The sequence below is a fragment of the Schistocerca piceifrons genome, chromosome 1 (genome assembly GCF_021461385.2).
Source record: "Schistocerca piceifrons isolate TAMUIC-IGC-003096 chromosome 1, iqSchPice1.1, whole genome shotgun sequence".
Lineage (NCBI taxonomy): Eukaryota > Metazoa > Arthropoda > Insecta > Orthoptera > Acrididae > Schistocerca > Schistocerca piceifrons.
Genome location: NC_060138.1, coordinates 1,006,704,767 through 1,006,727,013, shown reverse-complemented (window position 1 = coordinate 1,006,727,013; position 22,247 = coordinate 1,006,704,767). Strand labels below are relative to the sequence as shown.

The 22,247-nt window shown below is 44.8% G+C and overlaps 1 protein-coding gene across 2 annotated transcripts in view; it reads right to left on the bottom strand.

Annotated features, from left to right (window-relative positions):
• Nucleotides 1–22,247, bottom strand: part of LOC124795426 (deformed epidermal autoregulatory factor 1) — a 62,517-nt gene that overhangs the window by 33,613 nt on the left and 6,657 nt on the right. For both annotated transcript variants that reach the window (XM_047259456.1, XM_047259463.1), the window contains exons 3-6: nt 8,174–8,335; nt 3,393–3,538; nt 2,827–2,926; nt 2,590–2,728 (exon numbers count right to left, since the gene is read on the bottom strand). In XM_047259456.1, coding sequence (XP_047115412.1) covers nt 2,590–2,728; nt 2,827–2,926; nt 3,393–3,538; nt 8,174–8,335 — 547 coding nt within the window. The remainder of the gene's footprint in view (nt 1–2,589; nt 2,729–2,826; nt 2,927–3,392; nt 3,539–8,173; nt 8,336–22,247) is intronic.

The following is a 22,247-nucleotide window of genomic DNA, read 5'->3' as shown; positions in this document are numbered from 1 at the left end:
ACAGTTCCATTTATCTTAATTTTTAAAATAAAGAGTTAATATTAAAACTAGAATTTGTTTATGTTGCTGTTGCACTGATTAACAGCGGAAATATGTGAGGTACATTCAAATTATAACACCTCCGATTATTTCTCTCAGCCCTGGAAACAGAAATATGCAATTTGTTTTAAAATATGCGTGCACTTGTGACTGTGGCAGAGATGGCAGCCTGTATGGCACACAGAACTTCTAGTGGCAACAGTGAGAGTAAAGACTTGATACTTAAAATTGTGTTTCCATTGCAAGAACAGCACTTTCATTCATTCCCTCCATTTGTGTGGTGTAACGCCAGCTGAAATTTATCGTCAGTTGCGTGAGATTTGGGGATGGTATCATGAGTGTGTTGAATGCACGTTTGTGGTTGTGAGAGTTCAAAGAAAGAACATTGTGTGACGACAAACCAAGATAATATCAGCTGCGTACCTGTGTAGCGACGCAAGGAGTACCAACTTTGTCACAAAAGCCCGTGAATTACTCAACTGATAGTATTTTTGAGTACAGGTATTTCATTCATACCAATCCAGTATCAATTCACGACATCATTGTCCAGACATGAGTTGACAGTAATCTGAATCCATTTTTGCAGACCAATATTTTCTTTCACGGGATAAAATTTTATTGATTATGAAATACAGTTTCTTGAAGTTTATTTAGAATCGGAAATGTTTTGTTAGTAATTGTGTGCCATAATTGTTTAATATAAAGGTGTTTTGATTTTTGTATGCATGTAAAAAGTTTGAATTTATGTGCAACTTTTACTCTTAGACGAGTTACCACTTAGACTGCTGTAAGTGCATGTGTACAGTTTGCTGACCTGTGCAGCGAATTCCATTTTGTGATTTTGAACCAAATAGAGAGAAATCCAGTTTCATTTAGACTTTACGTGAGATAGACATCATGTTACTACAAAAAGTTGTTTAGTTTATCAGGAAAAACAAACCTGAGCACTCTATTTGAAACATGTTACACACTAGCGTGTGATTGAGCTTTCCATTAAATTGCGTATAATAATTGCAAACATACTTGGACTTAATGCACAAAGTTTGAAATTACTTAGAGAGACAGACTGATTTTTTATAAAAATGAACCGAAAATTTATTCAAAATATCAAGGTTCTGTTTTAATCAGGGCAAGTATCACCTCGTCGATCACGTTGCTTAGCAGCACTGTAATGCAAATCAATTCATTCATCAGAATGATTTGCAACACAATAAGTCCTATTACACATACAAACTGTTACATGGAATTTGCTGATCGAATGAGAGTATAAGAGTGTTCTTTTCCAGAAATGCCAATAAACCAGCAGTTTCAAAAGTTAAATTACCAACTGTTACGTAACTACATTGCTATTGCATTTCACTTATTAACACTATTCTTATTGATAAATGAACATTAACTGCAAGTAGATTTTGAATACTCACCAACACTGCCAAGCAGTAGTTCACATTACAACCAGTAACAAATACCAATATAACTGAACGGACATTACTGCACTAAACCCGAGCGATCAGCTTCCAATTCTAGGGTAAACTGTGCCAGGTGGATTTATTAAAATCTCATGGACGTGTAATAAGGTTTATCTGAACCCTTCTATCATACATTGATATTGCACATTAACTGAATGGATTATTAGTCTGAAATGAATTCATCCACAACAGATTGTCCCACGCCACTACTAACCTTTTATCACGACTCTTCACAAGAGTTCTCAAGAAGCCGGGATCAAGAAACAAGAAAAGAAGACATATTGGTATACCAGCTGATCTGCCACAATTGAGCAAGTGGAGAAATTTGTTTTGGAGGATTGCTGAATGAGTGTGGAATGAATTGCCTCCACAGTTGCCATTTCTGCGAGATCTGTGCATGCAATCCTATATGAAGACTTCAAAATGCAGAAAGTGTCCTCCAGGTGGGTGCCATGAATGCTGACGAGTGATGCAATCATAAATTAGATTTCTTTTAATTGATTGTGATAATGGGTGAGACGTGGATACCATTTTTCATTCCTTCCAGCATTGCATGAGAAAGCCATAAAAGGTTGCATGTTTGCTTGATTACGTCGAGAAGTGACAAGTTTCAGACTTTGAAAAATTATCACAAAGGGGCTGGGGGAGAACATTTGTGGTATTTTAACTTCAATGTACCTCACAAATGGCAGTAGCAAAAATTTACTTCAAAGCTACAGATCATTCCAAACAAGTACATTTTTGTATTTAAATACAATATACTCCCAATTATTTGGGATAATGTGAGGGAGAAGACACACGAATAATCAAGATATTTCCAAACATGTATTTGGGACAATATCTACTAGACGGGCGGCGGCGGCGGCGGCAGCAGCAGCAGCAGCAGCAGCAGCAGCAGCAGCTGCCACCACCGCTGCCACCAACTGTGCCTGCTCAGTCATGGCTCTGCAGTTCTTGTGTGCATGACATGCGCTTTTTTTGGATGAATAACCCGCAAATCCAATAATCTGCACACAAATAATTGGGAGTACACTGTAGTTCGAAATGTTTTGTGTCAAACTCATTTTATTTCTTCCATACTTACCAGTATCACTGTCATCACCATTACTACCATCCCCATCCTTTGAAGATGATCTCTTCATTTTTCGCCCCATTCCATCACAGTTACCAGTATCCTTCCTCTTGCGCCGCTTGTACGGTGTAAATAACCGAACTGGTCCTGTCTACAAGACCAATTTCAATAATAATAAACCAACTACACAGAATTAACTATGTTGTTAATGCAAAATTAAAATTTACATGCATTCAGTAACAAACTAACCGCATTGTCATCATCACAGCATGCTGCACAGGTACAGCTTGTTGCATGTGGTGTTAATATCCCCTCATCAATTAATGTCAACAGGCTTCGACCACCAAACCTGGAAGGAATATTCTTATACATTGCAAGAATGGAAGTTAGAGGAGGAGGAAATTTACAAAATGTTTAACCAATATGAAAAGCAATCTGTTAATCATCACTGTATTAGTTTATGGCACTTTAATATTGAGCAGAGATTCTGCTTTCTGCTACTGAATTCATAATGAGGAGCTTCTGAGGACACCATTACTCTTAGTCTAACCTAAAGACCTTAAGCAATAATCTATAACAAAAGGCAATTAAATCCAACGTGATGCCACCTGTGCATTAAAGCATATATCCAGTGAATGTAAATATAGATTATATTTCTAACTGTTTAATGATTTCGAGACCCATGCACCAAGATAAAGAACAACAGCAACACCAAGAAGTCTGTCAGCTATCACCTTCAGATCACAACTAATGACTGTTCTTTAAGACATTAGCCAGGCTAAGAAGTAATAAATTTTTTAAAAACCTAGATGTACCTGATGCTCCTCTTCCAGTCTTTACTCGATGCTCTTCCACATAATGCTTCAAATTCACTTGGGGTGTACCATGCTTCACCAAGCTTTATGCAGCGCCCACGTCCACCAGAACCAAATCTATTTTTGTGTAGCTCTGCACTTGTGTTCTGTTTTGAGAGGAAGTAAATGGAATCAGCTGTACTGCATTTATATATAAACTACTATTACTACTACACTATCAACCACTTTACAACTGTCTTCTGAAATCTGTTGCTTCCAAGACAAGCCGAAAAAAAGCTATTAGTTCCAAAAAGCAGTGATAGATTTTTAAAACTACTAAATGCCAAATACAAAAGAATTTTCACTTTATTAATATCAAATAACAAAAATTGTCCAAAACATATTTCTGACAGTAAAAATGTTTGTACTGCGCATAATATTTGTTAAATTTTCAGCTTCTCACACTTAAGTGAGCTAACAAAATATTGAAGACTTATTAGTTGGTTATATTATACTGAAAAATAACCAAAGACAACCGAGCACAGAATAAAGCAAACATGCTTTTTATCTTTGAAGTTATTTTACATAAATCACAGATATAATCATTGAAATTGCACTCAAAACCCTCAATTCAATAATTTTAGATTTAATATATATATAAAAAAAAAAATGAAGATAAACCCAACAAGCTTCTCAAAGTTATGAACCTAGGAGCTGGTAAGCCTTTAGTAAAAATGTTTGCAATCTGGTCCTTCAAATGTACATGCTCAGCAGTGAAGCTGACACACTAAGTTATATTTAACGTTGATGTGCCTCAACCGACAATCCTCCCATTTCTTCCATAGCCATATACAGGAGTGATTATCCTACAATAGACAAATTGGTAGCTGGAGTGAAATTTACATGTCATCCAGTAAGTATTTCAGCCAGCGTATCTCAGAGCAGTTGTTGCCTGAGCTACATATTCCGCCTCTGTAAAAGACAAAACATTAGTCTCTCTCTTCGTTGCCTAACAGACAATATTTCCAAACAACTGTAACGGATAATCAGGGGTAGATCTTGCATCTTCCTTTTTGTTATAGTTTGTGTCAAGATAGGACAGAAGAGCTTCTCAATTCCCTCTTCCATAATGTAGTTTCACATCTTTCTCAAGCATCCCCAGAGTTGTTCTGATGGATTGTTTTGGTATGTGCTTAAGAAGTTGACCACAGAATACAAATCAGGCCCTGTTGCTGTCATTGCAGCACTGTCAAGCAGCCAATAAACCCTCAGCATGGCTTATTGATCCTTTTTCCTTCCTTTTTGTCCAGTTTAACTTTCATAGGTGTCTTGACTGTTACAATCTTTCATGTCTAATCATTTTAGCAAGCTATTCCAATATGACGTTTGGTCAATCGCAATGACTTGTTTCCCTTTTTAATTAAACCTGGCCACGAGTGGATGCTCATGTAAAGTTTTTTTCGAGATGGCAACTGAAGTGGAAAAATAGCTTATCCCATTATTTAATGGAAAAAATGTTGGCAATTGGAAATTACGGATGGAAACTCTCAAGGAACTGGAACTTTTACCATTTGTGCAAGCAAATTATCTCACAAAGGTGGAATTTGTGGACACAGAGGAAGACACACAGTTTGTCACAAAAGGAAAGGCGACCAAGTTGACTAAACAAGACAGGAAATTTAAGTCTCGTCTTATACAATGCAATGCTGACAGTCACTTGGAATATGCGAAAAAGAAGATAACCTCTTTCGATTTATGGACACCTCTGTGCAATACATTTGAGGGAAAAGTAATCACAAGTCAACTTCTGTTAAGAAAACAGTTAACTAAGAAATTCAGTGCAATGAATGATATGCTAGTTAATCCCTTTCTTATGTCTGATTAATTTATTTGGTATTTACTTTTGACTGGAGCTACTCTCTAAAAAACTGACATCATATGCACCTGTGAAGGTCATTCCAAAAGTAATGCCTCCTATTAATCTGTGGTGGCTTTGGATGTTCACACCAGATGTCAGTGTAGTGCTAATGCTTGAACCTTCCTCTCATTTGCAGGTGGTTCTGTTGTTCTGCGGTTGTTGGTGCCAGAAGTTGAGTGTTCCAAAATGGAGTCCAATATAAATGCATGTATGAAACAGTGGTGTGAATTCCTCACTGCTGAAGAAATTGCGCCGACTGAAATCCATCGACACTTGCTGAAGGTTTATGGAGACGATACACTAGACATGAGCAATAAGAGGCAATGGGTACGGCATTTTCAAGGCGGTGAAAAGGGTGTGTAGGCAAGCCATGACCCAGTCTACCCTGCACAGCTGTCATCCCTTGCAATGAAGAGCATCTTTATCAACTCATCCTTGCTGATCAGCAGATAATGAGCAGAGAATTGTTCGCAAAGCTGAACGTCAGATGTAATGCCTTGCAAACAATGTTGGAATATCTTTGTTACCACCAAGTCTGTGTTAGATGGATCCCATGGATGCTTACAGAAGATCAAGAAAAATTCACTGAATGGAAATTTGTCAAGACCCACTGGAACAATATTAAGCTGCAGGTGACAATTTTTTGAATAGCATCGTCACCCGAGGTGAGACATGGTGTTACCATTAAGTGCTAGAATCCAAAAGTGTCCATGGAATGGTGACATGCGAATTCTCCATCAAAGAAGAAATTCAAGACGCACCTACATGCAGGCAAAGTTATGTGCACAGTCTTCTGGAATAGCCAGGCATGGTTCTTTTGGATGTACTGGGGCTTGGAGAAACTATAAATTCAGCACACTAAGACGACACTGATTACGCTGAAAGCCAGAATTTCCAGGGTGCGGCCAGAAAAGACGACTAACTTTCACCGACATTATTATAACACCAAGTCACACACCAGTTTTGAGACCAAGCAACTCATCGCAATAATCGGTTGGACTGCTTTACCACATCCACCACAGTGTCTCAATTTAGTGCCTTCAGACTTTCATCTCTTTGGGCCTCTGAAAGGTGGACACGAACATTTTCAAGATGCAGATGCTGCTGCCAAAGCTGTAAGGAAGAGGTTAGCCTCAGCTAGTTCTGATTTTTAGAAGTGTGGCATGCAGGCTCTGGTTCATCATTGGCAAAAGTGCATAACAAATGGTGGTGAACATGTAGAAAAATGACAGTCTGTAGTTGAAATATTGCTCTATTTAGCTGCGCTGTTGTGATTTATGTATCTCCTTTAGTTTTGCTAAACAAAAATAGGCAAAATTACTTTCAGAACGACCCTCTTATTTTCAAAAATACCTGCAAAAGACAATTTAGTGGTCACTGCAATCAAAATGCCAATGAAAGACTTGACACTCAGCTTCGTGAAAAATAAGCTATTGGATGATGAGTACGTTGAATAGAGTCATCGGGAAAAGCAAAAACGAAGATATACACCCCCCCCCCCCACCCCTTACAGCATTTCAGACTCCATGATATCAGAAAAAAGATTTGAAAAATGCCAGTTAAAAAAGAAGAAGAAGAACTTCAGGGAGCTTATTCAACTTAACATAGCATTGTTGTGGAAACCCTAGTCACAAAAGGAAGTGTTAAGCTACCAAAAAAAATTCTAGGACCAGCAATTCAGTGGTTGTGGCTAACATCAAAGAGGAAGATTGATTGTTTTAAAACAGAGGCCCATAACCTGTTGAATTTTCAATTTCTCGTCCTTAAATAATACTCACAAAATGTTAGACTATTATTACTTGGTTTTATTAAACTGAAAAATAACTGAAGACAATTGAGCACGAATAATGATGGCAGCAAATGTGCTCTTTAAGTTATTTACGTAAATCACAGAAAAAAATATTTGAAAATGCACTCTCAACAATTATGATACATTTTTCTCATCCTTTGAACTCATGAACTCACTTTCTGCTGCAAATGCAAATTCTGGTGGACACAGATGTTACGGGAAATGTGCCAAACCAGATAATTTTTTCCCCCATGTAGCAACACTAATGGGAAGCACTAGAAAAATCAGGAGTTCAGATGGTACCAATTTAAAACAAATTTTACAACTTTACTGACTCCTAATCTTTTTCATGGACTTATTTGTAAGTTACTTGCATGTCCTGCAAGTTGGAGATATTCCAAGGAAATAATTTTTACTGAACATATTTCATCATTCTGATTCGAACTGCATACACCTTTTGAAGGATTTATTGCAATAAGCATGTAAATCTAGCAAATTTGGCTGATAGAAGATGAGGATAACATTATGATGTCAATTTTATTACTCATACTCTCATCACTAGACACAAGTGAATAATCATTCCCATATTTTCTAATCACTGGACTGAATTGTGGTAGTGGTGGTTTCAGACAATGGTAACTGAAGTTTTCAGACATCAAAGGTTTATATCATTTTCAGACAGGTGACTCAACTTTATGGAGATGATTGCATATCTCTCATAAAAACTAATTCCACAAGTACAAAAATTATTTTTGGCTGATAACATGCAATTATCTCTAACAAGTTTAAACATATATTGATGAGGATGCAAAAGATAAATAAATAAAATAGTTGTTTCATAGCTTTTACATGCACATGATCACTTTTACTTTTGTTCACGATGGTCAGCATTACCTCTGACAATTGTGCATTCCTTCGAATTTTAGTTGTATGAAGATTTAACACAGTTTCACCTCAAAGCAATAAAAGAACATGATGTACATTTCAAGAAGGAAGGAATGAAACTCTGACAATCTTGTTGAAATTAGCGACTACTCAAATAAGAGGGAGGAAAATTTTTATGTTTATCAACCATTACATATCACAAAGACTTACCTTACACCTAACAGGAAGAATAGGCATATTAGCAGATTCTGTCCAGGATGTTTGAGGCATATCTCGCATTGCCAATCCATTAGCCTGTGTTGTAGGAGTTTGTTGTTCATCAACCACAGGATCACTCTGAATAACAATGTGTGCTGCTTTAAGCTCGCCATTCTGAAATTGAGTGCCTTTCTCAGTAAATATTCAATAGACTTAAGCAATACAGAATACTAATACTTAGAATAAAATTTCTGTTAATTTTAAAACAAAATCAATATAATAAGTACCCATTTTTTCAGAAATGGACTACTACACTATAATGCTATACTTAAAAAGGTAAAAATCAAGCAACAAACATATACCTACAGAAAAAGAATTCTATACTACATGTCAGCACTGCATAGCAGACTGCTGTGGAAGACAAAATATGAAGAAATTCTTTAAATTATAGATACCTAGAAATACATTTTCTTGTTTTCCTTTTTGAACTGGTGTCTCATCTCTTTCATTACTTAGCAAGCAATAAAAAAAATTGGAGAATAAATAACTGTAGTAGTGACGTAGTGCCTGCCAGGGTTTCAAGAACGATCACTTAAGATGGAACAGAATGCTTCGTGGAATTTTTTTTTTGTATCATCAGTCTTCTGACTGGTTCGATGCGGCCCACCACGAGTTCCACTTCTGTTTGGTTTTGTTTTACTTTAAGGCACAAAAAACAACTGGTGTCATACGCACCCGAGTCAAAACTATAGAACACGAAGACAGAGATAAGTTAAAAATGACTATATGTCAGTCCCAATTGAAATAATAGAAGACAACTAAAAACAGACATGTGGAAAAAGGGCTAAAAAGACACCAAACAGAAACAGAGGTCCAAAATTAAAAATTAAATGGCCTTTGCCATACTGCTTTGGCAGATATAAAGTAAAAAGCGGTCGACAGCCCACAAGTCATTTGCTAAAACAGCCAATAAATCAGACTGCAAACCCAAATGGGAATGTAAACAGTTAAAAAAATAGGCATTCCATCAGGAAGTGGTTGACAGTTAAAACTTTGGCACAATGTGTACAAAGTGATGGGGTAGCGCCACTTGGCAAATGACGCTGGGTAAAAAGGCAGTGCCCAATACGCAGCCTAGTTGAAATGACCTCCAGCGGGAGGGCCGAAATGAGGTCATCCAAGCCGCTGGGAGAGGCTTAATAAGCCGGAGCTTATTCCCATGAAGGGAGGAAGATTGGCGATGCCAAAGGGACACCACCTCCTGATAGACAGCAACACAGGTATCATCAGAGGGAATATAGGTACACCCAGGCCAAGGTAAGAGGACTACAGCCTTGGCAGTGTCAGCAGCCTTGTTTCCTGGCAGATCGACATGACCAGGAACCCATAGAAACATCACACTGGCTCCATCAAGAGTGACAAGTGACAGTTTTCCTGGATCCGCTGCACTAAGGGATGGGCTGGATTTACTGGTTTGATATAAGGCGAAGAGCTCAGCTATAAATACTGAGCAGTGTGCCAGAGGCGGATATTGAAAGACACGGGTGCCAATGATGAAAGCACACCTGACCCAAAATCTGTCAGAAAGTCATCAGTATATATGAAGGTACTATCACGACTTTCCATGCATAGGTCGTGAAAATGAAGGCGATAGACCAAGGCTGGATTAGTGTCCTTAGGAAGCGAATGAGGGCCAATGTTAACACGGGCTGCTTCACAAAGCCAAGGTGGTGAAGGGTTAACACCCACCAGGAAAGTTGCTGGTAGTGTGAAGTTAAGTTGTCGTAGCAAGTGCCGAAAGCAGACTACAGGAGGTAACAGAAGAGGGACGCGTCCCATACTGATAATCGAAGGAGTCATCAAAGGAGGAGGCACAGGATGGGTGGCCACACATGGCAGACAAACAGCATGCATATATAATGAGATTTTCACTGTGCAGCGGAGTGTGCGCTGATCTGAAACTTCCTGGCAGATTAAAACTGTGTGCTGGACCAAGACTTGAACTCAGTTCAGGTCCCAAGTTTGAGTCTCAGTCTGGCGCACAGTTTTAATCTGCCAGGAAGTTTCATCATGCATATATGCAGAGGAGAAAGTGACAGCAGTAGTACAGGGGTAGTTCAGCAGCTTCAGCATACAGACTCAATCAGGCTAGTGTAAAAAGGCGCCCATAGCCAAATGGATGCCACGATGATGGATAGTGTTGAGACAGCATAAGAGGGAAGGGTATGCAGACGCATAAACAAAGCACCCATAGTCTAGTTTCGAATGGACAAGGAACCGATACATACAGAGGAGGGTGGTTCAATCGGCACCCAAGGAAGTACCATTGAGGACATATAGGACACTGAGGAACCTCATACAGTGGGCTGCCTGGTAAGACACATGGGAGGATCAAGAGTGTTTCCTATCGAGCATGAGCCCAAGAAATATCGTAGTTTCAACAAACGGAAGAGCAACAGGCTCAAGATGTAAAGATAGTGGGAGAAACCACTTGCATCACCAGAAATTCATACAGACAGTTTTGTCGGTGGAAAATCTGAAGCCATTGTCGATGCTCCAGGAGTAAAGATGATCAAGACATCGCTAAAGACACCGCTCAGTGAGACAGTTCCATGGAAAACTGCAATAGATAGCAAAATCGTCAACAAAAAGAGAGCGGGAGATGCCCAGCGGGAGACAGGCCATTACAGGGTTAATGGTGATATCAAAGAGGAAGACACTCAGGACGGAACCTTTAGGCACACCATTTTCCTGGATAAAGGTGTCCGACAAGGCAGAACCCACACGCACCTTGAAAAATATCTTAATGCCTGAAGGAAACTGGCAGGCAGCCACAGAATCCCCACATGTAAAAAGTATGGAGGATACCAGTTCTCCAGCAGCTGCTGTAGGCCTTCTCCAAATCAAAAACACTGCCAGTGTCTGGGATTGCCACAAAAACTCATTTATGACATGGGTGGACAAAATAACAAGATGGTCAACTGCAGGACACCACACACTAAATCCACACTGTGCATTTGTCAGTAAATTGCGAGACTAGTAGCTGGTAAGAGGGATGGAGCAGTACCTAGAAGGAAGGTTTCTGTCCTTAACGGGCTTAGGTACGAGTATGACAGTGGCATCACGCAAAATGTGCCCTCTGCCCAGATGTGGTTGTTCGTGTTAAGCAGAAATTGCTTGCCCACAAGAGAAAGGTGGTGCAACATCTGAATGCGAACGGTGTCTGGCTGTGGGGCAGAGGATTGAGATGAACTGAGAACACGATCCAGCTCCCTCATAGTATAGGTGGCATTGTAGAACTCACGATTTGGAGAAGAGAAGGGTATCGCCTGAGCCGCCTCCGCTAGTTTCCAATGAAGGAAGGCAGGGTTATAGTGGGAAGAGCTCGGAACTTCAGCAAAATGGTGGCACAAGGTGTTGGAGATCAGAGTAGGGTCCACAATAACATCGTCTGCTGTCAGGCCGGAAAATGGGGAATGGATCTTGCTCCCAGAGAGCTGTCTGAGTTTGGCCCACACGGTATAGGAAGGGCTGGAGCTGTTAAAAGAACTAATGAATGAAATCCAGCTAGCTCTTTTGCTATCCTGAAGAATGCAACAACACTTTGCCCATATCTGTTTATAATGAATGCAGTCTTCCATTATAAGGTGACAGTTAAAACTGCGGAGAGCAAGTTTCCGTGCTCTAATTGCATTGCAGCATGCCTCAGTCCACCAAGGGCTTGGGACATGACGTGGTAAAGAGGAAGAGCTAGGAATGGAACATTCTGCAACAGTAAGGATAATGTTTGCGAGATATTCCATCTGGTCACCACAACTGGGAAAATCTTGTTCAAAGGTCACCAGGGCGGACTAAAGCCACCAGTCAGCCTTGATAAGCTGCCATTTGGGCATGCACATGGATTGGGTAGGAGTCAGAAAATGGATAGGACACGGGAAATGGTCGCTCGTGTAGGTGTCAGAACAGACCACTCAAGACAATGGGCAAGCTGGGCAGTGCAAAAGGATGGGTCCAAATGGGAATAGGTGTGTGAAGAGTCGGAAAGGAAAGTGGGTGCTCCGGTGTTAAGGCAGACGAGGTTAAGAAGATCTGCACCTCTGACAGATCTTGGGAGAACCCCAAAGGAGATGACGCGCATTAAAGTTACCGAGTAGCAAAAGTGGGGGAGGTAGCTGCCCAATAAGCTGAAGGAAGTCTGCCCTGGTGACATCGAATGATGGAGGGACATAAATGGTACAGAGGGAGTCAGGTGGGGACGGAAAAGGCGAACTGCAGCAGCTTTCAGATGGGTAGTCAGGAAGAAGGGGTTGACAATGAATGTCATCCAGTATGAGAACCACGACGGCCCCATGAGATGGAATGCCAACCTCAGGGGGAAGGTCAAAATGAAATGGTAAGTAATGTGAAAGCTCAAAGCAGTCATGATGGCACAATTTCGTTTCCTGAGGCAGAGTACAAGGGGATGCTAAAAGCAGTCATAAATCCTCTTTGTGGGACTGAAGGCTGTGAACTTTCCATTGGTGGATAGTCATGAGGAGGAAGAAATGTAGGGGTGTCAACTGAGGCTGCTGAGTGACAGCCAGTGTGGAGTTGCCACTACAGGGCACAGAAGCAGGAGGATCCTGCTCCATGAGGTCCACAGAAGCATCGGCTTGCTTGTGCGGTCAGTCTGGAGTCCAACAATGAAAACAGTTCATGGTGTGCACCGGCGATATGGAGGCTGGCCAAGCTAATGTACCACGTGGCGGCACCATTGAAGAGGATGTTAGAGTTGGCGAAGGAGAAGACTGTTTGCCTTTAGTGGACTTGTATGAGTCTTTCTGGTTAGGGGAAGACTCGGGTGGTGTTTGGCTGGAGGGAGGGATGAAGTCTACACAGGAGTACTACTACTGTTCTTTCCAGCCTACCAGTTATGTAGCTGGTGGCTTTACCCCTTGAGGCGAGAGTGTGATGGTTTGTTGCACAGCTGGACGGAGGGGGGAGGGGGAATGGTGGCGATGATACCTTGACACTAGACGATTTCACAACCTCAGAGCCAAACTTGAGGTCGCATGTCTGTGTGGCCATGTCCTTCATGAAGCTAGGGGGTAACAAGAACAGAACTACAGGTGTCAGACAGGAGAACACAGGGTTTGTGATTAGCCACTAATTTGCTAGCAACTGGGTAAGGTACTTTTTCCTTTACCCAAATATCTTGGACAGCCTGCTCATCAAGATACACAGGACACTCCAGAGAGGAGGCAGCACAGCCACCATTGCAGTTGGTACAGCGGGGAGGAGGAGGAGGCGGACAATCTCCTTTATGTGCATCCCTACCAGAGATTACACATTTGGCTGGGTGTCGACAAGATGTTCTAGTGTGGTTGAAACAAGGACACTGGTAGCAGCGCATTGGGTTCGGAATGTACAGCTGGACTGATAATTTCATGGCCTGCTTTAATCTGATGGCAGCACCACTCTATCAAAGGTGAGGAAAAAAGAGTGCGAGTGGACACTAAGGAGGAATCTCTCTTTCATTACACAATGGACAGCAATGACACCCTGATCAGAGAGGTAAGATTGGATTTCGGACTCAGACAGTTGAGCAGCTTTGTGTAAGTTACACCATGGGAAGAACTCAAAAGTTCTACAGGCCTCGACACAAAGAGGGTAGCCATGTAGAAGTGAGGCAGCAAGCAGTTGTTATGCTCGAGAATCAGAAATAGTCTCCAAAAGCAAAGTGCCACTCTGTAAACAAGAGCAGGATTTTGCAGGGCTGACAATTGCAGGAACACCTTTCTAAATAATAAGTGGATTTACAGTGGCAAAGGACTGACCGTCTTCAGTATGTGAGACCACAAGGAACCATGGTGCAGTGCAAAGGGCTTTTGAATCATTAACCACATTATGTTCCTGTTTAGTAGACATTGACTGGAAAGATGATCGACTCATTGCAAGAAAATCCCCACGATTGCCAGCATCTCCAATGGCGCGCTACTTCCAACTGGGGGCTCCCTTCACAAGGGGGCACACCCGCGTTAGATGATTGTTCATACTTCAGGTCACACCTCCCGAACACTTGACAGAGGGACCAATTGGCAATTTGGGAAGGTTGCAGCTCAGGCAATCACCCCTCCCTGGGCTTTGCCTGTACCAGGGGGTACATGCGAACCCTACCTGTTGACCCAGGGCTGGGAATTACACGTTACCCAGTCATGTGTTACATGTCAGACGTGTGGGCCGGCCTTCAGGAGTGCAAAGAGAGGAAGACGAAAAAGGGGAACCTCAAATGCTGAAGCGGAAGAACAAGTGGAGAAGGGAAACAAAGAAAGGAAAAGGGAGGGAAAAAACAAAGGTGAGACTGTTCCGTAGGTCAGTGACACAATGCAGAACATTCCCAATAATGTCCCAGACATGTTCCCCGAGGGAGGGGAAAAAGAACAGCAAGAGGATAGACATGCAGCACGGAAGGGAAAAAATGCTGCCAAGGCTGGGGCCACGTGGTAGCCAAGCAGGAAATTCCTCTCTTGTGCCAACCTCTTCATCTCCGAGCAGCACTTGCAATCTACATCCTCCATTACTTACTGAATGTATTCCAATCTCTGCCTTCCTCTACAAATTTTAACCTCTAAAGCTTCCTCTAGTACCACGAAAGTTATTCTCTGATGTCCTACATCCTGTCCCTTCGTCTTGCAGTGTTCCCACACATTCCTTTTCCTACAATCCCTCTTTCACTGCCATACAATGCTGTGCTCCAAACCTACATTCTCAAATTTCTTCCTCAAATTAAGGCCTATGTTTGATACTAGTAGAGTTCTCTTGGTCAGGAATGCCCTTTTTGCCAGTGCCAATTCGGCTATGTATGTCCTTGCTCCATCTGTCATCTGTTATTTTATTGCTTCCTTAATTTTATCTACTTTGTGATCACCAATCCTGATGTTTGGTTTCTCAATTTTTCTACTTTTCATTAGTTTTGTCTTTCTTCTATTATTCTCAATTTTTTTTTTTTTGGTTGGGTTTAAGGGCGCTCAACTGCTGAGGTCATTAGCGCCCAGTCACTGTTGTTAGAGCACATGGAATCCGGTAAAACTCAAGGGGATGGGGGGGACACCAGAAGGACCTGACAAAGATGCAGATAAAATAAGTAAAAAGGTTAAATGTCTTTGGACAAGCCAGTTAAAGTTATAAAATGCAGAATACGAGCAGCTGCTCGAGCGTCATCAGCTAAAACATCCGGTAAAGTAGATGGCAGGGACAGGACAACATGAAATTGACTAAAACGGGGACACGACAATAAAACATGGCGCACTGTTAATGCCTGACCACAAGGGCACTGTGGGGCTGGGTCACCGGAGAGCAGGTAGCGGTGGCTAAACCGGCAATGCCCAATCCGCAACCTGGTCAGAAGGACCTCCTCGCGCCGAGATGGTCGGGAGGATGTTGTCCAAGCAGTTGGGAGCGATTTTACTGCCCGAAGCTTGTTTCCTTGGAGGGATGACCAAGCATCCCACCACAATGACAAGCCTCTTACATACATCCCCACGAACGTCAGATGACGGGACACAATGGGAGGCTGGCTGAGGCAGGAGGACTGCAGCCTTGGCTGCAGCATCCGCAGCCTCATTCCCAGACACTCCTACATGTCCGGGAACCCACAGAAAGTGGACAGAACCACCATTATCAGCGAAAGAATGGAGGGACTGCTGTATCCGTTTAATCAAGGGATGGACCGGATAGGGAGCTCCAAGGCTCTGAAGAGCACTGAGCGAGTCAGAGCAGAGTACATACGATGAATGGCGGTGGCGGCGGGCATACTGAACAGCCTGATGGAGAGCAAAAAGCTCGGCCGTAAAGCTGGAACATTGGTCGAGGAGCCGGTATTTAAAGGTGGCGGCCCCGACAACAAAGGCACAGCCGACACCATCGTCAGTTTTGGAGCCAACGGTGTAAATAAAGGTGTGACCGGCAAGTCGAGCACGAAGTTCGACAAACCGTGAGCAATACACTGCAGCTGGAGTACCCACCTTCGGGAGTGAGCCGAGGTCGAGATAAATATGAACCGGAGCCTGGAGCCAAGGTGGTGTCGGGCTCTCACCCTCTCTGAAGGTGGTAGGGAGGGCAAAATCCAATTGTCGAAGCAGGCGACGGAAGCGGACTCCGGGGGGGGCAGCAGGGCAGACACATACAACCCGTACTGACGGTCGAGAGAATCGGCGAAGAAGGACTTGTAAGAGGGGTGGTCGGGCATAGACAATAGCCGGCAGGCATACCGACACAGCAGTACGTCGCGCCGGTAGGTCAATGGTAACTCGGCAGCTTCAGCATAAAGACTCTCGACAGGACTAGTGTAGAAGGCTCCGGTCGCAAGACGTATCCCCCGATGGTGGATGGAGTTGAGCCGGCGTAAGAGGGATGGCCGAGCGGACGAGTAGACGAAGCTCCCATAATCCAGCTTCGATCGGACTATGGACCGATACAAGCGAAGCAGGACAGTGCGATCCGCTCCCCAAGATGAACCACTAAGAACTCTGAGGACATTAAGGGAACGTGTACAACGGGCCGCCAAATAAGAGACATGTGGAGACCAACACAGTTTCCTGTCCAATGTGAGCCCTAGAAACTTAGTTGTGTCCACGAATGGGAGAACAACAGGACCGAAATGTAAGGATGGCGGAAGGAATGCTTTATATCGCCAAAAGTTGATACAAACCGTCTGCTCTTCAGAGAACCGGAAGCCATTTGCCACGCTCCATGAGTAGAGGCTGTCTAGACAACGCTGAAGGCAGCGCTCCAGGAGGCATGTTCTCTGGGCACTGCAGTAGATCGCGAAGTCATCGACAAAGAGAGAGCCGGAGACATGAGGTGGAATGCAATCCATAATTGGATTGATTGCGACAGCAAAAAGGGCTACGCTCAAGACGGAGCCCTGAGGCACTCCGTTCTCCTGAAGGAAGACGTCGGACAATACGGAACCCACACATACCCTAAACTTTCGATCCGTTAAAAAGGAATCAATAAAAAGGGGCAGGCGACCGCGTAGGCCCCACCTGTGCATAGTGCGGAGGATACCTCCTCTCCAACAGGTATCATGAGCCTTCTCCAAGTCGAAAACACAGCTACCGTTTGGCGCCTTCGCAAAAAGTTGTTCATGATGAATGTCGACAAGGTCACAAGGTGGTCAACAGCGGAGCGGCGGCGACGAAAGCCGCATTGGACATTAGTAAGTAGCCGTCGAGATTCAAGAATCCAGACTAACCGAGCATTAACCATGCGCTCCATCACCTTACAGACACAGCTTGTAAGAGAAATGGGGCGGTAACTAGAAGGAAGGTGTCTATCCTTCCCGGGTTTGGGTATAGGAACAACAACGGCGTCACGCCAACGCATGGGGACTTGACCTTCGGTCCAGACGCGATTGTAGGTACGAAGAAGGAAGCTTTTGCCCGCCGGAGAAAGGTGTGCCAGCATCTGAACGTGAATGGCATCTGGCCCCGGAGCAGAGGACCGGGACAGTGCAAGCGCACGTTCGAGTTCCCGCATAGTAAAGGGGGCATTGTAAGTTTCCAGATTCAGCGAGTGGAAGGAAGGTCACCGAGCCTCTTCTGCCTCTTTCCTGGGAAGGAAGGCAGGATGGTAATGGGTGGAGCTTGAAACCTCCGCGAAAATGCGGCCAAAGGCGTTTGAGACAGCCACAGGATCAACAAGGACCTCATTACCTGAGGTCAGGCCAGGTACCGAGGAGTGGGCCTTAATGCCCGACAGCCGGCGCAGGCTACCCCAAACGACGGAAGAGGGAGTAATACTGTTAAAGGAGCTGGTGAAGGAGGCCCAACAAGCTTTTTTGCTGTCTTTGATGACTCTACGGCATTGTGCTCGGAGTCGTTTGTATTCAATACAATTCGCCAACGTAGGATGGCAGCGAAAGGTGCGTAAAGCACATCGTCGAGCACGGATAGCGTCCCGACAAGCCTCGTTCCACCAGGGGACGGAAACGCGACGTGAAGAAGAAGTAGTACGAGGAATGGAACGTTCGGCAGCATTGATGATAACCGCCGTGAGGTATTCGACCTGACTGTCACAACTGGGAAAATCGTGGTCCGGAAAGGTCGCCAGGGAGGAGTAAAGTCCCCAGTCAGCTTTCAGTATGTTCCAGCTCGAAGGACGTGGGGATGGGGTGTGGTGCAGGAGACGAACGACACAGGGGAAGTGGTCGCTCGAATAGGTGTCAGAAAGGACATACCACTCGAACCGACGGGAAAGAGTGGTAGAACAGATCGAGAGGTCCAAGTGGGAGTAGGTATGAGTAGAGTCCGAGAGGAAAGTCGGGGCGCCGGTATTGAGGCAGACAAGATTGAGATGGTTGAAGACATCCGCCAAGAGTGAGCCTCTTTGACAGGATGCAGGAGAGCCACAAAGGGGATGATGGGCATTGAAGTCGCCAAACAATAAAAACGGCGGGGGAAGCTGAACGATCAGGTGCATCATGTCAGCCCAACTAACAGCAGATGACGGTGGAGTGTAGATGGTACAAACTGAAAAAGTAAAAGCAGAAAGAGTAATGCGGACAGCTATTGCTTGGAGTGGGGTGGTCAATGGTATGGGATGGTAATAGACATCGTCCCGAACGAGCAACATGACCCCACCATGAGCTGGGATACCGTCCACAGGGGTGAGGTCATACCGCTCCGAGGTATAGTGGGTAAAGGCAATACGGTCAGTCGGGCGCAACTTGGTTTCCTGGAGACCAAGGACGAGTGGACAGTGCAGGCGGAGGAGCAGTTGTAATTCCTCCCGATTAGATCGAATACCTCTTATGTTCCAATGAAACAACGCCATCGCTAGTCAAAAAGTTGGTGGAACGAGACGGGGGAAGGGCTGGTCACCTCGACGGCCGCGGAGGGCCAGGTTGCGAGGGAACAACGCTACAACCGACGGGAGGCGGATCCGGTTGCATCGACTCGTCGCCAGCTGCGGCCGCTGTCCCTAGTTGTGTAGGAGGGGCAGCATCATTGGCCGACGAAAGGCCAGCTGAGCGCCTGGCAGCAGAGCGTCCAGGCGAAACTGAGGACGGCCGGGAGCAGCGACTCACGGATGGAGCATCAGACGAAACGCGCCGGGGTGGAGAGTGGGATAGAGACTTCTTCTTGGAGGCCTTCTTGGAAGGCCGAGGAGGCACAGGGATGGTGGGCTGGACCCGAAGAAGGTCCTCACGCGTGGGGTCCGTTTTGGAACGCCGGACCTCGGAAGCTGGGGTCCGGAATGTTTCCCCGATGGACGCCTGAGAAGAGGATCGCTTCTCAGGTGGCGTGGGGGGGGGGGGGCGGGGGAGGAGGAGGAGGAGGAGGAGGAGGAGGAGGAGGAGGAAGGGTGGCCCCTGGGGCAGAGGGGGTGGGGGCCACAGGGGAGGAGGATTTGGAAGGGAGGGATTTGGGAGGCGGAGGCAGAGCCCCCCGATGGGCGGAGGAGGCGGAGGGGGGACAGGATAGGGGTGAGGGTACCGCGGAAGGAGTGGACACAACTGAGGCAAACGAAGTGGTCAATGGCACGGGATGGAGGCGGTCATACTTCTTCCTGGCCTCAGAATAAGAGAGCCGATCCAAAGTTTTGAGTTCTTGTATCTTCTTCTCCTTCTGATATGCGGGGCAGTCTGAGGATCTAGGCGAGTGGACGCCAGGACAATTTATGCACCAAGGTGGTGGGGTGCATGTATGTTCCTCACGAAGAGGACGTCCACAATCGCCACAAAGGGGCTCAGCCTCACACCGTGACGACATGTGCCCAAAGCGCAAACACCTAAAACAGCGCATAGGAGGCGGGACGTAAGGTCGCACGTCACACCGGTAGCACATCACCTTTACCTTCTCTGGGAGAACGTCCCCCTCGAAGGCGAGGATAAAGGCCCCGGTGTCGATGCGAAGGTCTTTGGGGCCGCGCTGGACTCGCCGGACGAAATGCACGCCTCGGCGCTCCAGGTTGGCCCTGAGCTCCTCATCAGATTGGAGCAGGAGGTCACGATGAAAAATAACCCCCTGCATCCTATTTAGTGCCAGATGTGGGACAATGGATACTGGGATGTCCCCTAGGCGGTCGCACGCCTGGAGCGCCGCCGACTGTGTGGCGGAGGTGGTCTTGATAAGAACGGACCCTGAACGCATCTTGCTGAGAGCCTCAATTTCCCCGAAGATGTCCTCAATGTGCTGAACAAAGAACATGGGCTTGGAGGTGGCGAATGTCCCCCCATCGGTTCGAGAACAGACCAAATAGCGGGGGAAGTACTTCGCCCCAAGACGGCGGGCCTGTCCCTCCTCCCATGGAGTGGCCAAGGGGGAAAGGGCAGGAGAACCAGAACTAGAAACGGTACCTTTTCTTATGAAAGACTCGGCCGCAGAGCGACCTGATACGTGTTGACGTTTCATCTGCGAAACGTCCGCCCCGATACCACCCACTCCGACCAGGGGCTCTCCCCACGGGCGCCACCCAGCCGCAGCAAGGGCCACCTGGCAGGATGACCATTGCCGGGAGTCCTGATGCCCCAAGGAGACGGGCATCTACTCCTTGGACGACGTGGGGAGGGTGCAGCTCAGGTATCGGCAGTACGATCCCTGTGTTGTCAGGGGGCTACAACCTAGAGGGTACATGATGACCCCACCACAACGGGCTGGCTACCCTGCTGGATTTCTGGTGCCATGGAAAGTCCATCATGATCGCTGGTGCAGATGGAGATGCACTATGGGCGTAACTTGGACAACCCATCAGGCGTTTAGGCCCAATTTGAGGAATAGTGGATATGGTTACAACGCCGGTGCAATGCTGAGTGCCAAGGTCTTAGTGCACTTAGGACCAGTGGTACACCACGTAAGGTGTCCTTCCCCAAAAGGCTCGTACTTCTGTAGAATTTTGAAAAATGGAGGTCAAACCCCAAGGGGGACCATCACATGGAAGGCCGAAATGGTTGAAACTCCTTTTAGTCGCCTCGTACGACAGGCAGGAATACCTCGGGCCTATTCTTACCCCGGACCCGCAGGGGGATTATTCTCAATCAATGTTCTGTACTCAGTAGACCATTCCATGCAGCAGCCTTTTAATTGTTCTTCACTTTCACTGAGGACAGCAATGTCATCAGTGAATCTCCCCTTAATTTTAATTCCACTCCTGAACATTTCTTTTATTTCCTTCATTGCTTCTTCGATGTACAGTTTGAATAGTAGAGGCAAAAGACTACATCCCCGTCTTACACCCTTTGTAACCCAAGCACTTTATACTCTTCACTCTTATTACCTCTTGGTTCTTGTATATATTGTTTGTTACCTGTCTTTCCCCATAGCTAATCACTAATTTTCGCAGAATTTCTTACATCTTGCACCATTTTCTACTGTCTAACACTATCCAGGCCGAAAAATCCTATGGTCGTTTCTTGATTTTTCCTTCAGTCTCAATTTCATTATCAAGTGTAATGCCAGAATTGCCTCTCTGGTGCCTTTACCTTTCCTAAAGGTGAACTGATTGTCATTTAACACATCCTCAATTCGCTTTTCCATTCTTCTGTGTATTATTCCTGCCAGCAACATGGATGCAAGAGCTGTTAAGCTGATTGTGCGATAATTCTCGCTCTTGTTGGCTCTTGTGATCTTTGGAATTGTGTAGATATTTTTCCGAAAGTCAGATAATGTATCATCAGACTCTTACAGTCAACATACCAGCATGAACAGTCATTTTGTTGCTACTTCCCCAACAATTTTAGAAATTATGATGGAATGTTCTAAATCCTTATGCCTTGTTTGATCTTAAATCTCCCAAAGCTCTTAAACTCTTGTTGTAATACTGGATCCCCTACCTCTTCTATATTGACTCTTGTTCCTTCTGCTATTATCTCATCAGACAAGCACTTAAACATATTCTTTCCACTTTCCCGCTCTCTCCTCCAAGTTTAACAGTGGTACTCCCATCACATTCTTAATGTTGCTGCCCTTGTTTTTAGTGTCAAAAAAGGACATTTCAACCTTCCTGTATGCTGAGTCAGTCCTTCTGACAATCTTTTTTTCCATTTCTTCACATTTTTCATGTAGTCATTTCACCTTAGCTTCCCTGAAGTTTTTTCAGTGACATT